This window comes from Cervus canadensis, chromosome 1 (assembly GCF_019320065.1).
Source record: "Cervus canadensis isolate Bull #8, Minnesota chromosome 1, ASM1932006v1, whole genome shotgun sequence".
Taxonomy (NCBI): domain Eukaryota; kingdom Metazoa; phylum Chordata; class Mammalia; order Artiodactyla; family Cervidae; genus Cervus; species Cervus canadensis.
Window position 1 is genome coordinate 63,368,142 of NC_057386.1, and position 18,374 is coordinate 63,386,515.

Consider the following 18,374-nt stretch of genomic DNA (forward strand, 5'->3'; position numbering starts at 1 on the left):
ATGTTAGATGCTTCTACAAAGCCTGAGGCAAACCTAGGTGTGTGTCTGATTTTTCCTGTCTTTTCTTTAAAATTTTTTATTTTTAATTGGAGAATGATTGCTTTACAATATTGTATTGGTTTCTGCCATATATCAACATGAATCAGCCATAGACATACGTATATTTATTTCCCGTCTTTTCTGCACAATTCTTTAAGCTTTAAGTTCAACACCTTAACCAGGATGTGCCTATGTTTATTATCACGGATCAGCATTTCTGGTGTACACAGTGTGTCTCTGAATCTTTAAACTCAGTTTTACCGTCACATTAGGAAATTTTTCTTCTATTACATCACTGAATACTTTTCTGATCCATTGTTGGGCCACTTACTGAGACAATCATTCTTTTACATTGGACTATTTTTGTCTTTGTCCCCCATCTATTATCATCTTTTCCCTAAAATCTTCAATCTCTTAAAATTTTTCCTCCACGTTCACTCTGGTTATCTCTAAGCCTTTCCTTCAGCTCAATAAATCAATTTTCAGCCACTGTCATACACCTCTTCCAACTACATTCTCACCTATTAATTTGCCTTTAAAAGCTTGTGTTTTACTGAATTCATAGTCTACTGTGTGAGGTGTTCTCAAAGTTCCCTTCATGTCTCTGGATAGGATCTGGATTAGAACCTTGGTCTGTTTTTGGTATGTTCTATTCCTTCTCTTCATTTTTCCTACAGTATATCGGCATAGTTGCAATGCTATTTTTTCCACTGTGCTTGTGTTAATACACAGACAGCTCTATTCTGAGGTAAAGCAGATAAATTCTCCTAAATCCCTTTCCCACCTTTATCTGGGAACTTTGGTTACTATCAGATACAGGCTGGGTTCTGCTTTTTAGACACTTTGCAGTGGTCCACACAGTGGGACAGTACCCAAGCTTTGCTCTTTCTTCTGGGAGTCTGTCCTGCCAGAGCCCACACACTGAAGCTCGACAGGCATCCCTCTCCTGTGGGACACTGGCTTGTGCTTCTAAATCAGCAAGATTTTGCCCTAAAAAGGATGTTGAGTAACAATTAGAGAGAAGATAGATGTGATCTGGTTCTACTCTGCCATTTTTACTCAGCAGTTAACCCGTTTTGCTTAAGAACAGCTTCTCTTGCAAATAAAAGCTATCTGATGTCATCAAAAATTATTTTAGTATTTCCTATATAATTAGAAGATAAACTTTCTGAATACATCAACCTCACCAATTATCCATGTGAAATCAAAATATGTAACGATCCTCTTTGAAAAGTATGAAATACAAATGTACAGTTATTACATAGATATTTGCAACTTAAAGTCCTAAAACTGGGTTTTGTTCTAAAAGGCAAGAAAAAAATGAATACAGACCTCGACTGAAGGTATGTCCTGCTTCTCAGAACATCCGTCTTCTTTAGCTGCTTTGTGAATCTTCTTCTCTGAAGAAGACTTTGTGTCAACCTTTTTCAAAGTTTCACAACTGTCTACTTCATTCTTGACAGGCACTTGCTGGTTAGTCCCTTGAATAAATAAAAATGATTCAATTTCTAGCTAATTATTTCCATTCACATTCCCCAAAGTTAAATTTCCTTCCTACACCACACAATCTCATTTGATTTAATGAGGCTTAGACTTAAGGGCTGTTTCCACAATGAATGCTCTAAAAATTTATCTTGTTTGCAGGTGAAAAGGCACTTATATTGAGTTCTACAAACAGTCATTAAGAGAGTTCATGGGAAGAGCGAGGAGGGACACGCCATTATTCACTGCAGCATTATTCATAAAAGCCAAAAGGTAGAAACAACCCAAACTTGTGCACGGACAAATGGATGGATAAATATAATGTGGTAAATACCGTGGAACACCATTAGCTTTAAACAGGAATGATTCATCGCACTACAATGCAAATGTAACTAGCACTGCTGAACATACAAACAAAAATGGTTAAGGTAGGGGAAAAAAGGAATGAAGTTCCAACATATGACATGACATGGATGAACACTGATGATATTATCAGGTCAAAGTGTTGGTCGCTCAGTCGTGTCTGACTCTTTGCAATCCCAAGGACTGTAGCCCACCAGGCTCTTCTGTCCATGGAATTCTCCAAGCAAGAATACTAGAGTGAGTTGCCATTTCCTTCTCCAGGTGATCTTCCTGACCCAGAGATCAAACCTGGGTCTCCTGTGTTGCAGGCAGATTCTTCACCACCCGAGCCACCAGGGAAGCCACAAGGGAAGACACTACACTGAGTGAAATAAGCCAGTCACAAGACAAATACTGTGTGATCCTTACAGTGATCTTGCCTGGAAAATCCCATGGGCAGAGGAGCCTGGTAGGCTGCAGTCCATGGGGTCACTAAGAGTCGGACACGACTGAGCGACTTCACTTTGACTTTTCACTTTCATGCATTGGAGAAGGAAATGGCAACCCACTCCAGTGTTCTTGCCTGGAGAATCCCAGGGACGGGGGAGCCTGGTGGGCTGCCGTCTATGGGTCGCACAGAGTCGGACACGACTGAAGTGACTTAGCAGCAGCAGCTACTTGTCTGAGGGAGCTAGAGATGTCAAATTCACTGAGATAAAAAGAAGAATGGTGGTACCAGGGACTGGAGGGAACAGAGTTTGGTGGTTACTGCTTGATGGCTTTATTGGGATGATAAAAAAGCTCTGGAAACCAACGGTTTCCAGTGATGGTTGTACAATGATAGGAATGGACTTAATGTCACTGAGCTTCATAATTTAAGATGGTAACTTTCGGCTTGTGTATTTTACCAAAGCTTTTTTTTGGCTGCATCGTGTGGCTTGTGGGACCTTACTTCCTCGACCAGGATCTAACATGCAATTTTTTTTTAATTTGGAGGAGGAGGTAAAATTCTGGGTTATGGACATGACTCAAGACACTAATCAGTTTTATGATCAGAAGTAGGTCTCTTAAGCTGCCTGAGCTGCAGTTTTCTTAAATATGAAAGGAAACACCTTCTCTGCCTGCCCTGACTGACTGTTATAAAGACGCAACCAGAAAAGACAAAAATATTAAGGGTCATCACGGACAGACACATGAATGGCTGGAGAGCCGGCTGTCTTCCTGCAGGAGGTGCCCATCTGCCCAGGGAACAGCACCCTCGGGGGAGAATTGAGCTCGAGTCACTCACGAGGCAAGGTCGGCATCAGCAGGAACCATCCGTTAAGAGGGACCTCTCCACTTTCTTCCAAGTAACCTCATTCCTCAGTGTATTTCTTCTTCTATCCCTGACTTCAAAATAAGTTAAACCAACCTCAACCCCATGATAACTGGCCTCAAGACACTAATATGACTCAGAAAGGATTTCATACCTTCCCCTTTCTTCTTTAAGGAAGAATCCCTCATAACACCTTGGCCATCTGGGGAAGTGTAGATGCCTGCCTGCAAACACATCACAGCAGAGCAGGCTACAGGCTGTCATCTGCTTTGCTGAGGGGCCCGGGGCAGCGCGAGGCTCTCAATACAGACAAGAGCGGTCAAATGCCCTCCAGATTCTGCAACCTTGAAGCTACACATCAACCTCACTCAAACCAAGATGCATACTTTTATCAATAACACTTACAAGGTAAGTATTCTTTTGTTAATGGAAAATTATGTAAATATTATGTAGCTATAAACACGCTGGGAACATGAAATCCTCTGCAACACAGATCAGGTGTAAGACACCCACAGGTGAAATATCCAGCACCTCTGGGACAACGCAGAGGGATGGGGTGTGGAGGGAGGTGGGAGGGGAGTTCAGGACCGGGGACACATGTACACCCATGGCTGATTCATGTCAATGTATGGAAAAAACCACCACAATACTGCAAAGTAATTAGCCTCCCACTAAAATTAAGTAATTAAAAAAAAAAATCCCAGCACCACAAAGAAGTTGAGAAAGAGCCAAGAGCAAGGGAGACAGGGTCAAAACAGAAAATAATGTCACAAAGACGTCACTTCAGGTTCCTGAAGCCATCAATGTGCCCAGAAGACAGTTATTCTCTAAAAATGTGCATGAATTTCCTAGAACCTTAATTCATGAGAAAATTATTTTCCTCAAGTTTTCTTCAGGCCAAGGACAGTACTGAAAGTATCAATCATCAAAGTTTCTTAGAAAGGATCCAAAGGGACAAAGCACAGACTCTCAGAAAATTCCTAATGCCTACTGTGGGGGTTAAGAACCAGGCATGTTAAGTCACTTCAGCTGTGTCTGACTCTTTGTGACCCTATGGAGTGTACCAGGACCAACAATAAAACGAATTCAAATTTAGTCTTCCAGAAACTCTAACATGACAATACGCAAGATTTCAGAAATAGCCGTGAGCATACATGTGGTTCTAAAAATGGAGCCACCCCAAGGCATCCTACTATGAGTCATGAGGACTCACAGGGTCATACGCTCTTCTGCCACAGCAGGAATGTCTGAGCCACAGAGATAAAAAAGAAAAATAAAAGATAAAAAGGAAGATAAAAAATAAAGAACAATCGGAGAAAAGAAACAAATGAATGGGCCAGAATCCTGCTCAGAGTTTTACTGTATCAAATCTAACCGTATGCTGTATTTTGAGTAAGCCACTAGATTTTCATTTCTAGTTCTTGGTATCTGTAAGTATTAAATAAATGAGATTATTTTTTTAATTTCTGCAAACACTGGTATTTCAGAAATTTTGTAACTATCTGTCCAATTCATTAAAAACTTCCATGCACTGTTAATTTCAAGGCTTTAGGGTATTAAATTTAGAAGTTCATTATCCCTTATATTATTACAAGCAGAGACAACAAAAAATTTGCCAACTATTCCTCTTTCATCACGCTGAGGCCAGGAGCAATTGGTCTCCAGCTTTAAGTCTACATTATTTTGATCATATACTGAAAAAATAATAGTCATAAACATTTGAAAGGAGATATATTTCAAAAGATCACTTATTTACATTACACATAAAGCCCTGCTCCTGTCAGATTGTCAAGAGACTCTGGACCATATAACACACGCTTCGAGGGTGTCACTGTTTCACAGCTGTTTGACAGGCTGACAGCAAAAGACAAGTGTGTGAAACCGAGCCCTGAGGAGTCTCTTGACAGACTGCACGTCTATCGCCAAGTTTAATCTGTTATTTACTGCGGGCCTCTCAGGAGGAAGCAGGAGAAAGAGCGTGAGAGGGACGGCCAGCACACTTTGTTACTCAGAAAACACTGTCTCTCCACAACAACGGTGAGCACGCAGCCGTCAACACACAGCTCAGAAGACTGTTCTCACACGGCAGCTACGCTCAGGGAAAGCACGGCCTAGGAGGAAGAGAAGGCACGACGCTCGGGCGCTCCGGAGCCCCACCAGGTTCAGGGCATCACTTTAGGAGCTCTTGGCAGACAGGCCAGCTCCCCAGACCCTCTTCCCAAAGGCTGCCCTGTCACCGGGCGTGTTTCTAAGACTGTCTATGTGCTTTGGGAGCAACAGCGAGAATGTGGCCCAGATGCTGACTGGTTCCAGCGGAGTGCTACCTCAGTTCCCAAGAGGCTCCTGGGGGCTGAGTTCTGCTCACAGGACTGAAGCTGTTCTTCAGATTCCAGAAAGGATCTTAAGATGGAAACGCAAAGTGAAATCCTTTTCAAGATAGAAAAAAAAAAACTGATGCTCCCAAGTTGGAAGTGAAAATTCAGAAGGTTCTTACACTTCTGGTTTTCTCATTCTTGGTTCTTTATACATGACGACTCCCTGCCTGTCACCATCTGCCAGCTTATCACAAAGCCATCCTTCAATATCTGACAAAAGAACCCTGAACCCTCAGTATTACCATAAACCCCATATCCTATCTTTAAACTACAATTTTCTCGCCCTAGATTTCTCAGTCCTTTCTTACTTTTAAAATTCTCAATTCTTTAAAATGCTTAAATCACAAATTAACAGGAGGCCATTTGTTTACTTTATTAACCTCTTTGATATTTTCCTACAATAGCGATGTAAAGAGAATACAGAACCAAATACACATCAGTGAATGGGTTTCCCTGTGAGGAACCTCCCACTGACAGGTTAATTCTGGGTAGAAATACAGGCCTGTGAATTAGCACCTTTGACTTTGCTGGTACAAACATGGTGAAAAGCCAAAGTTTGTTCATCAACTCTGATCTGATCTGACCAACAATCACCCTGATACTGCTTAACAGGCTGATGAGTCAGCCAAAGAGCAGTTTCAAAAAATTCTTGAAGTGAGAGATTTGTTTCCATTTAAAGCATCCTAAACATACCAGTTGAGGATTCTGAAACATTCTGAAAGAGATGGGAATACCAGACCACCTGACCTGCCTCTTGATAAACCTGTATGCAGGTCAGGAAGCAACAGTTAGAACTGGACATGGAACAACAGACTGGTTCCAAATAGGAAAAGAAGTACATCAAGGCTCTATATTGTCACCCTGCTTATTTAACTTCTATGCAGAGTACATCATGAGAAAGAAACGCTGGGCTGGAGGAAGCACAAGCTGGAATCAAGATTGCCTGGAGAAATATCAATAACCTCAGCTATGCAGATGACACCCACCCTAATGGCAGAAAGTGAAGAGGAACTAAAAAGCCTCTTGATGAAAGGAGAGTGAAAAAGTTGGCTTAAAGCTCAACATTCAGAAAACTAAGATCATGGCATCTGGTCCCATCACTTCATGGCAAATAGATGGCGAAACAGTGGAAACAGTGGCTGACTTTAGTTTTTTGGTCTCCAAAATCACTGCAGATGGTGACTGCAGCCATGAAATTAAAAGATGCTTACTTCTTGGAAGGAAAGTGATGACCAACCTAGACAGCATATTAAAAAGCAGAGACATTACTTTGCCAACAAAGATCCATCTAGTCAAGGCTATGGTTTTTCCAGTAGTCGTGTATGGATGTGAGAGTTGGACTGTGAGGAAAGCTGAGCGCCGAAGAATTGATGCTTTTGAACTGTGGTGTTGGAGAAGACTCCTGAGAGTCCCTTGGACTGCAAGAAGATCCAGCCAGTCCATCCTAAAGGAGATCAGTCCTGGGTGTTCATTGGAAGGACTGATGCTGAAGCTGAAGCCCCAGTACTTGGCCACCTCATGGGAAGATTTGACTCATTGGAAAAGACCCTGATGCTGGGAGGGATTGGGGGCAGGAGGAGAAGGGGACGACAGAGGATGAGATGGCTGGATGGCATCACTGACTCGATGGACATGTGTCTGAGTGAACTCCAGGAGTTGGTGATGGACAGGGAGGCCTGGTGTGCTGCGATTCACGGGGTCACAAAGAGTCGGACACGACTGAGCGACTGAACTGAAACACACCAGTCATCTGCACAGGGCAGAAAGGTTTGGGGGTGGGGGGTGGTGGAATAGCCGTCTACAATCTACAATCATACAAGCAAATTCTATGTTTGTGGGCTCCTTTATTTCATTTATTCACTCTTCCTGAGTGCTATTAGATATCACATGGTCATCTAGGCTCAACTAGATATCAACTAGGTCATCTAGGTCATCTCGGTCATCTAGGAACTGAACAGCCAGAAGTAGACAAGGATCCAGGAGCATGGATCTGAATCCTCTGACCCTCCCTGGCACTACATCATTTGAAGGTCCACACCCTTCAAAGTGCTCTGACGAAGCAGAAGGTCCATCCATCCACCTGCAAGACCACAGCCCTTGCACACAGCAGACACATTTACACAGATGTCTGACAGACGCAACGGACCACAGAAGATGCACCTGTGGAGCGACAATCCCTGGAAACAAGTCTGATCTTAAGTTTGTGTGAAGTCAGTCTACGTCAAATACTGTTCTCAGGCCTATGTGACGCATGAAATGAGAAATGCTCAGCTAGACTCACTGCAAAATGTCACCCTTTGCACAGGAGTTTTGTAGCCTGAGCTGCAGAAGACATCTGGGACAGAAATGGAAGAACAGGCACCCACAGCCCCACCATCGGCATCTCAGACAAACAACGCTGTGCCTTTATGGAGACGCAGTTGAGCGTGTCATCCGAGGAAACCCTCACACGCTGGGGAGAGGCCACGGGGACAGGAGTCCTTCAAGCAGACACTGCTGCACGGAGCCCACGCCAGCGGGGCAGACAAGGGGCACCAGGAACGGTGCAAAGTGGCCCAAACCATGTTCTACTCAGGGCACCCCGGCTTCCTTCTCAATTAGAAATACCCTTTGAGGGAACATTTAACATTTAGCTGGGTGTTTTTCCCCCCTGCTAAATGCATAAAGCTCGTTAGAATCAGCCAAAACATGACTTCCTCTGTAATATCAAGGAGTGAAAAATATGAATTTATTTATATTCAGATGTTTCAAGTAAGATCAGAGGTAACTAATTCTTCCGGAGTAAAAAGTGTGTCAAAAATTTGCCTCCTGAAGAGAACAGAAATGTGCTTATTAAAATGGTCAAGATGGATACACAAAAATAAGCACACAAGTAGAGAAGAACCAAGGATGAGCAGCATGCTTTGGGGGCAGCTGTTAAACCCAGAAAGTTGGGAAGTTTCATTCTATCAGAAGCATAGGCTGAGTGATCTTTGCAAACAGTCTGAAAGGCCAAGATAAAAGATACTTAGGAATAGGTGTCCAACAATAAAACATGATATTTGCCTCATTCCAGTGAATGTACTAAAAAAGTAAACTTAACCACAAAGCTCTAAAAGCTTGGTGTCCCACCCTACACTTTCCGTCGTGCAAACGGTATTTCAATAGTTATGCCTGTGCTAATAAAACTTAGGGCATGAACTAAAAATTCCACAGCCACAATTCAAACTAAAGTCACAGGGGAAACGAATTCGACTAAGAACGCGCTGCAGACAGACGGGACGGAAGAATCACTGAGGAGGAGGAAAAGATTACCGTTACTTTTCCTGGAAACCTCTGGCAAGTCTGACGGGCACTGAGGGGAATTTCTTGGCACATGGTTCTCAGGCAGTCTCTTAAGGGTCTTCATCGGACAGACCTCTCGCTCCTGGAGCTCCGATATACCCTCTGCAATCTGAAAGTCCGTTTCCTTGGGAAACATACACGTCTGCACGCCCTCCCTCACGTGACATCCGGAAGAAGGGTGACTGGCAGCAACTGCGCTTTTGGGTGTGTTCTCGTCTTTGCCCAGCAAGCTCTTGGGGAGCGCGAAGCTCCTCTGCAGGTTGACGCCCAGGCCCCCGGCACACTTGAGGCCCGCCCAGGCCTCGCCCGCCCCTGTGGGGCACCCGTCCTCCTTGGCCGGGGCTGGCCTGTCCTCTGAGGGGGCGCCGGCGCTGCTCGCCGCGGCCGCGCTGCCTTTGTGCTTCCCGTAGTACACGGAGCACTTGTGCTTCTTCTGCGAGTGGCCGTAGGTGGCCGGGCTCCTCTTGGTCGCATTCTGGATCCTGCTCTGCGGGCTGCTGACCGGAAGGCAGCTTTTCCCTCGGCCTTTATCGGAGGGGGCGTAGGTATCGAGAAAGTTCTTGCAATTGCTTCTGAATTTAAGAAGAAAAACATTGAACATAAAGGCAAGCTGAATAAACCTTTCCTCCCTAACTCCAGGAGGAAGAGGGCGCAGCCAGTGTGGTGGGGGGCAGAGGTGTACTAAGGACTTCTCACCTTTCATTCAAGCTCCACCTAGGTATAAACTGAGCCCTCACATGAAGTCTAGCATATACTAGAAGGAATGGCTTAGCTGCCATACACTGACTTGAACAAAACTGTACAGATTCTAAAGGCATATCACCTTAACATAAAATCAGAAGTAAGTAATACCAAAGGTGAGACCTGCCACCATCTCCCCCACCCACACGACAAGAATCCTTACTTGTGAGAGTGAGGGCTGATTACGTCCATTGGACTAGTGCTTTGCTGTGAAGAGGAGCTGGCATTTTGTCTCTGTCTCGTTTTCATGAACTCCGTCAGAATGTACTGTGCTTGTTGGAAGGCTATTAGAATCACACCCAACAGGGACAAACTGAGGACAAAAACAACAGGTTCATTACTGCCCGGTTCTGACTACCGTTAAAAAGACAAGCTCTACCAGAAGGGAATGAGTGGCGGGCAAGGTCTAAAGAGACACTATTCAGATTCTATAAGATGTACAACATTAAAATTTCTGATGTCTCAAAATTTCAAAAAGCAAAATTTCTAAACAGGTGAATATTTATCAGTCTGACATTTCAATTCAATTTTTATAGATTTTTCCAGGATAAAAATCACATCCGAAAGGGTCATTCTAGTCTTCTAATCTCAAACTGCCAGTGCCCTAAGCTAATAACACCATATACCATAGGTGATGTTCATATATCTTAAATGTTATAGACAACATCTATATCCTCCCCTGGGACCGCCAATGAACATACACAGAGCGCAAAGGTCTGTTACACTCTCAGATCCTCGAGCTCCCCTGCACCCTGCTCCCTTACAGCTCACCAGGGACCACTTCCTCTGGTTCCTGTCAGGGTTCTCAGAGCAGCGTGACCCACTCAGTGCCTGTGCTGCAACCGGCCAGGCAGCATCCATTCCCACGCGGCTCGGCTGACATCGTCCCCCTTGGAGAGGAGGAGCAGAGGAGCGGGGCGGCCTACCTAACGAAGACGACAGTGAGCCTCCAAAACGACTCCTCCCAGCTCGGGCCCGGGACCACGTCCGCACACAGAGGCAGCAGGTGGTGCGGCAGGGTCACGTTGAGAGTGAAGAGGAACTCCAGGCCCGCCGCCGTGACCAGAGTCAGCTCGCGGATGACCCAGGAAGACGTGAAGTCCGGAGTGAACCTGACAGCAGGAGGCATCTTTGTGAACTCCTGAAGGTTTTCACTTCAGGCGCAAGACAAGATAATCACAGTGACAGCAGAAGTTCTTACCTCCATAAGACAACTATTTACATGAAAACAGCTTAAGACACTCTTACCAGTGACAAAAGTTTTTTCCCCACAATATAGTAAATGCACCCCCGAAATGAAGTTGAAACCCAGTGCTTACACAATGCTGATGTCCCGGGACGTGTTGGGGCCCAAGGAAAACTGATGACAGTCCAGCACTTCGAATCCATAACCTTGACAGTTGTACCCATTAATTTTCAGAGCTGTCACAGTTATAGGAAGTGGCCCAATATTCTCAACCTTAAAGCTCTTTGTAATTGATAAAATTTGCTTGCTGTCTTTCAGTTCTAGTGAGGATGGAAACTGAGATTTTAGTACATATGAACTGCAAAATTTATTTAAAATAATTTCCTGAATCAACATTTACAGAATTCACAAACCATGATCCACATGACTAAAACGCAGAAAAATTCAATGTAAGCTCAAAGCAAGATTCCTAACTAATTTCTAGAACAGTTCTAGATGCTGCTATATTACCAAGATATGATAAAAATACTTAACTCATTAAGATTTTTCTTAAGTTAAATGACCTGCCTAGGTACCAAAAGTAACCAAAGCCTCTTCTGTTCTTTTATTTATAAAAGGTTAAGGTGGAAAATTTCATTCTTCTCAGGAGCCTCCGAGTTTGGATTTACCACGAGCCACCAGGCACCCAGGATCCTTTCACACCCAATATGGCCACTCAGGAGGGTGCGTGTGCTTCTGCGTAAATGCATCACAGACGCGAGAAATATGGTTCACACTCTCATTACGTGAGGGGCAGGAAGCAGCAAAATCTTTGCAAATAAATGAGAGCACATTTCATACTGGGCATTTAAAAAGGGAGGAAGAAAAAAATAAAAAATAAAAAAAAATAAAAAGGGAGGAAGTAACAATTTGTAACATATTCCTATATATTCATAATCCACAATCTATTCCATATTAGGACTAACATTTTATCTGGTTCCACAGATTTTCTATTCCTCCTTAATTCTAGCTTTTAAGGTCAACTCTAAACTATTTAATGAGTAAGTGAAGGAATGATTTAAAGAACACTCTGATGAAGATTTTGAATGCAAAATGGCTAATCTTTTCAGACAGTGCTCATTTGGCACAGTTTTCTTATTAAAAAAAAAAATCCAAACAGGCATTAAAATAGTTCTACAAGTTATCCAATGGTTTCACCAATCACTTTTCTCCGTGGGAAATATACTGTTACACTAAAATACCTTCAGTGTGTTCTGAAATTAAACATAGTAGTAGGAAAACAAGACAGAATTCACCAGAAACATTTTATATCTACAGTTTGACTTTTGTCTCAGTTCCTGAGGAAGTTCTTGAAACTAATGTAAGTACTTTAGAAGCATTTATAAATTTAGAAATTTCTAATGGAACACTTAACTAAATTTCTAAATCTGCACAGCCTGACACAGGTGCCACCAGACACACACGGCCACTTTAAACCACCTTAAACACTGAGTTTCTCGGTCCCGCGAGCTCTACTTTAAGCACTCGTCACCCACGTGTGGCACGCGGCTGCCGCACTGGACAACAGAGAGCATTTCCGTTACCGCACAACGTGCAAGGGACTATCGGTCAGCGCTCCCTGAGGCCTCTCTCCACTTACATTGGTGTGGTTCTCTATGATTAGGTAACAGATAACCAAATTAAATAGTTTCATACGATTGGGCTTGTATTTTAATGCTATTTAACTTAACATTATACTCCCCCCTCCCACCATCTATTATTTAAGCTGGGTTAAACATCTATTGTTTTGTAACCAAGTGGTACCAGACTACATATGCTCAAATACCTGCCTGATCTAATTACTTGCATCCGTACAATGAATTATTGTAAATTGTTAAACACTCTGATAACCCTCCTTTTGCTCTCGGCGTTAGTACCCAGACCCTCTTCCCGAGCGCCGTGCACACAGACCGCGCGCGCGCAGACTCACGTCGCCGGCAGTCCATCAGCGTGGACTCGGGCACCTTAAACCGCAGCGAGCCCCCAGCGCCAGGCAGTCTTCCACCCACTTTCAGGAGCTCTCTCGCCCCGAATCCTTCCACACCAATCATGTCGATAACAGTCAAGTTATTCCTACAGAGAGAGCAGATGCAAACAAAAAGGCAATGCAGGAGAGTTACAGGATACAATGCCCTTGAATTTAAATATTCCTAATTAGCAAAAAAAAAACACTTCTAAAGTTTTGGGGAAAAATCAACTTAAATAGTATGGCATCTCCCTCCATCTCGGAGCAGAGAGGCACCAGAGTCAAGGCAAGCCAATTGGCCAAAAACGAGCAAATGACCATGATCACTCTCCAATTTCCACCCAAGAATGGAAACCCATAGTTTTCTAACCAGGCACCAGGATGGTGATCAGACGTTCAAGTGACAAAAGTGAGCAAACTGGGAGCCACAGAAAAATACTAGTAAATATAGAGAAACTGATAAAACTGTTCACAGGGTGAATTAAGGAGTTTCCACAGTAATTGTGACTATAAGCAATTCTTCCTTAGGGATATTTCTAGAAATGAAATGCTACCCTATCTTTTAAACCAAAGACTTAAAAGAGCAGCCTTCAAATAGCAAGTATCTACTCAAGTTCTTATTAATCAAACAGTAAATCAGATTAGCTTTTGCCTTTCCATTAACTGAAATCATGATTCCTAGAATGGAGAAGTGGAAATGATGTTTAAATGATGCAGACTATACTGAAAGGCAATTATCATTAATGTAAACAGTAGAAGCAGACAGAGAATTCATTCCTAGTTATACAAAACACACTGAGGTATCTTTACATCTTCATCTAAAGGACTAAAGCCTTTACTGAACCATTTAAAAGCCTTTAAGTGATGTTGGATGATTGATATTGTTTACAGAAAAATACTGTGTCTCTCAATACAGAAAGTACCAAGAATAAATCAGCCACTATAAAAAGCCGAGACTTTCAAGTCTGAGAGAGTTGAAGCTGGGATAAGGTAAAGTTTAACTCTACACTTTCCATGACCTTAGTTCTTCAACAGAGAATGAGTTTAAAGTGAAACACCTGTCACAGAGCACTAAAGTGCTTACTAGAACATCAGTTACCCGTTCCACTAAGCATTAGTTGAGTGACAGTGAAAGTCACTCAGTCGTGTCCGACTCTGCAACCCCATTGACTATACAGTCAGAGAAGGCAATGGCACCCCACTCCAGTACTCTTGCCTGGAAAATCCCATGGAGCATGGTGGGCCGCAGTCCATGGGGTCGCTAAGGGTTGGACACAGCTGAGCAACTTCACTTTCACTTTTCACTTCAGGCACTGGAGAAGGAAATGGCAACCCACTCCAATGTTCTTGCCTGGAGAATCCCAGGGACGGGGGAGTCTGGTGGGCTGCCATCTATGGGGTCGCACAGAGTCAGACACGACTGAAGCGACTTAGCAGCAGCAGCAGGACTAAACAGTCCATGGAATTCTTCAGGCCAGAATACTGGAGTGAGCGGCCTTTCCCTTCTCCAAGGGATCTTCCCAACCTAGAGATAACCCAGGTCTCCCGCACTGCAGGCGGATTCTTCACCAGCTGAGCCACAAGGGAGGCCCTAGAACACCAGCGTGGGCAGCCCATCCCTTCTCCAGTGGGTAATCCCGACCCAGGAATCAAACTGGGGTCTCCCGCACTGCAGGCAGATTCTTTACCAACTGAGCTACCAGAGAAGCCCTAAGCATGAGTTAAAATGCTTAACAAAACAGAATCTTTTAAGAACTTTATTTTAGTGCATTTTCTTTTTAGTAGCATTCACTTGCAGAAGAATAAACTTATATATTAAACAAAGTCCAGAATAAGAAAGTCTAAGGTTGGGACCCCACGCTTCCACTGCAGGGGCGGGGCACAGGTTCAACCCCTGATCAAGGAACAAAGATCCCTCATGCTGTGTGGTGTGACCAAAATAAAAAAATATCTAAAACATCATTAATGTAAAATTAAATTTGTATTAGACATCTCACCAATGCAGAGAGAGGTTCAATATAGATCTATATTTACTGTAAATTTTTGAAACAAGACTCTCAATAAAGACTAAAGAGGAAAAAAAACTTTAAGAATGAAAAACATGTAGCTGCTTAAATCAGTTGGCAAGTAAAAAGAGCCGGTGGGCTCAACTAGGCACTTTTTTCATTATCTTCTGGTGCTACCAAGAAGTACAGAGGCAAGACAGATGGGTATGATACCGGTATAAATCCAAACACTGAGGAGTGAAAATGCATACAGCAGTGCTTCAATTATTCTTCTGAGCTGAGGACAGAAAAGTGCTGACGTGTGTGTGTATTCATGTGTTTGTGTGTGTGTTCTGCCCTCTGTGATGGTGGATGAGATGCTGTGTGAAGGGAGAACGTGGTACCAGGGAGGAGCCTGACACCCAGGGAGACTGAATGTGGAGCTTGGGAAGCTGCTGTTCTCAGCCGCTGCCTTTCCTGTCCTGAGACACAGCTCATCACTGGGGCCTGAATTCTTGAGAGAGTCAGTCAACAAGAAAGCAACAGAGACACACCTACCGGATTAGGATGAGGGAGCTGACTTTTCCATAATCAGCTGGAGTGAACACTACACCAACCCTTTTCCTTTCCAAAGGCTGCAAATGTAAGTGGAGGATGCCAAATCTGGATTCTTCAGACTGCACACCCTGAAAGTTATTAATAAATGCAATTAATGTATGGAGAGCAAGACTCCATCTTCATTAAATGCATAAACATGACTGCTGTTTCTTTAATGTTGGGATCTGACCATCCAAATCAACCTGTGGACTGTGTTTATCATGACAGTTCACGCCCATCAACAGTTGCTGAGCCCAACTGGGAAGCAGAGGCAGAGGCTGCAGGACAGGCCAGTGTGGACGCTGGAAAAGGGCTGGGCCTCCTGGATGGCATGGGAGCTGGGGCTACAGACCTTTATCAGAAAGCTCATCTGAATGTAAAACATCACCAAGAAAACAGACAACAGCCTCTGCCTGAACGCTACAGGGATCTGACCAAAGCACTTCCCACTGCTGGACAACCCTAAATTCTCTGCATTACTGTTTAAAAAGAAACCATCTTTATTACATTTAGTCTCTCCATTCAGGAGAACGACCTATTTATTCACATCCTCCTTTTATTCTCCCCAAGATTTCTAACTTTCTCTGAATAAACTGCATTCTAAATTTAACATTCAAGATTTAATTCTTCATTATTGTGATAAACTTTCCCTCTTTCCATTGTTTTTTCCTAGCTCTTTCTCACTAAAAGAAATTTATTAATTTTCAGAGCTATAACCATCTAATCTGCCTAATATCTCTTCTGTATTTTTAGTTTTTCAATTTGTTTCATCCCTCAGTTATTACTAGCATTTCCCATACTATCTGAAAGAAGAAACAGTAACGGCATTTGATTCATTTTCATTGAAATTATAAACTTCATGAAGGGAGGAATTCTGCTTTATACACATATGGATACTGAAAAAAGCTGCCAATTTAAGTATTAAAAGTATAAGAACAATGCACTAACTATTAAGTAATTCTTATATGCCAGGCACTGGACTATAATTAGGTATACAAAATGCTAAGCATTCTATAAAACTATGAAATTTTCAAACATCACTATAAGTAAGAAAGAGGAGACGTGGAGAGGCTAAATTATTTACCCAGGACCACATAGAGAAGCCTGGATTTGAAACTTTGAATGTCCAATTCCACATGCTCTTAACCAAAGGAGCTACATTTCTAAAAACAAACCAACAAAAGAAAAATGCAGGCCTTTCTGAAACAACAAATGATTCTATTAAGAATTTTAAGTTAAACCTGTGTGTCAAAAGCACTGATATTGCTCAGGAGGGAGGGGATATATGATCCTTATCACTGACTCACATTGTTGTACGGCAGAAAGCAACACAACATTGTAAACCCATTATCCTCCAATTTAAGTTTTTGAAAGAAAGGAACACTGATACTATCCCTTTTTGTAAATGTAATAAATTAACAATGGTGACAATTTCCTTTGTCACAAGAAGTATAATAATCTATGGAAAATCTTCAATCACAGGTTAAAGACCTTTTCCAAGTGAGTTGCACCATTTGCTTAAGTCTGAATAGAATACTAACATGTAAAAGAAATGGGCATCATTTTTCGAATTTCAAATTACATACGATTAAATGGTCGTGGGGCGAAATATCTGTTAGCATAGAGGACTCACTAGTTATACCTCCCAGCACTCCTGGGAAGCTGCCTGGGTGGACGGGCAAAAAGCAGGACCAGCCCAATAGCACAGGACTCCGCTGCCTGGACCACTGACAAAGGAAAGGAGCACTACTGCTGCGTGCCTCTTACTGCAGATAAGTCTCTGCTAAAAATCCATTTAAAACTTTGCTTTGATTCATTCTGTTTTAACTCACACTGGAGGTTATCTGTGGCCTCCTTCTTTCAAGTTATTCTAGAGCCAACAGTGTATCTTTGGAGGGTGATGAGTAGAGAAAGAAGAAAAAACATCTATGACATTTAAATATGTGTGTGCATTAAAAATACAGTGATATGCACAGGTGTGTCTACATGTGTTTGTATTTTGTAGGAGAGGCTTCATTGTTTCAATTGACCTCCAGCACAGAATGCCATGCTGTGCTGTGCCTAGGCGCTCAGTCGTGTCTGACTCTTTGCGACCTTGTGGACTGTAGCCTGCCAGGCTCCTCTGTCCAGGGGATTCTCCAGGCAAGAATACTGGAGTGGGTTCCCTTCTCCAGGGGATCTTCCCGACCCAGGATCTCCTGCATTGCACTAGGATTCTTTACCAGCTGAGCTACCAGGGAAGCCCCAAGCACAGAATACCCATAAGTAAAATACTCAGCGACACCAGGGACCCACAGAAGGACTGCGTGAAAACTCAGTTTCCAGGCAAGCGACGTCCTCGCCAGGTGACATGCTTATTACTTACTCCCTCTCCAGAGTACTTATGCAAGACCTCATGAGGGCCCAGAGGTGCAAGAATTTCAGAGAAATCCTTTTATATAGGTAAGGTCAATATCACAGAAATTGGGTTATCTGCTAAAAACATGAAGCCAGCTTAGTAAGACTTTAAAAAAAAAAACAACCAGTGTTTACTTTTATTTTATCTTGCCCCAAAAAGAATTTGATGGGGCTAAGGAATTTTAAGAGAATTATAAATTCTGGGGTCTCAAGATTTACAGTTTTCTACAGAGGTCTGATTGAATCGTTATTTCTTCACTCACATGAATCTAAATAATCAAATTAAAATGATTTACAGGCTCACATGAACCCTGGGCTCCTGCTGTAGTAGTAAATTGGAAAAAGCTGCTATGTATACTTAACTCCTAGAATATAAAAATAGAGAGCCACATATATTACGAAAAGCCACTTGAAACATAAATCAGTGAGGCCTGTATGCTAGGAGTCAAGTTTGTCAGCATTCTTTTTTCTGTTTAAAGATGACATCCTACCAGGTAAGGGCAAGCTTTGGTAAGCTGGAATTCACTGGTTGTGAAATTAATCATTTGCATATCGGTGCCAAACCTATAAAGAAAAAAAAAAACAT

General features: G+C 42.8%; 1 protein-coding gene across 3 annotated transcripts in view; it reads right to left on the minus strand.

Annotated features, from left to right (window-relative positions):
- The window catches only part of TMEM131L (transmembrane 131 like), a 170,865-nt gene that overhangs the window by 23,877 nt on the left and 128,614 nt on the right, over positions 1–18,374 (minus strand). For all 3 annotated transcript variants that reach the window (XM_043484277.1, XM_043484267.1, XM_043484287.1), the window contains 8 exons: positions 18,280–18,352; positions 15,353–15,480; positions 12,774–12,916; positions 10,938–11,124; positions 10,545–10,730; positions 9,782–9,931; positions 8,848–9,449; positions 1,372–1,520 (listed from right to left, as the gene is read on the minus strand). In XM_043484277.1, coding sequence (XP_043340212.1) covers positions 1,372–1,520; positions 8,848–9,449; positions 9,782–9,931; positions 10,545–10,730; positions 10,938–11,124; positions 12,774–12,916; positions 15,353–15,480; positions 18,280–18,352 — 1,618 coding nt within the window. The remainder of the gene's footprint in view (positions 1–1,371; positions 1,521–8,847; positions 9,450–9,781; positions 9,932–10,544; positions 10,731–10,937; positions 11,125–12,773; positions 12,917–15,352; positions 15,481–18,279; positions 18,353–18,374) is intronic.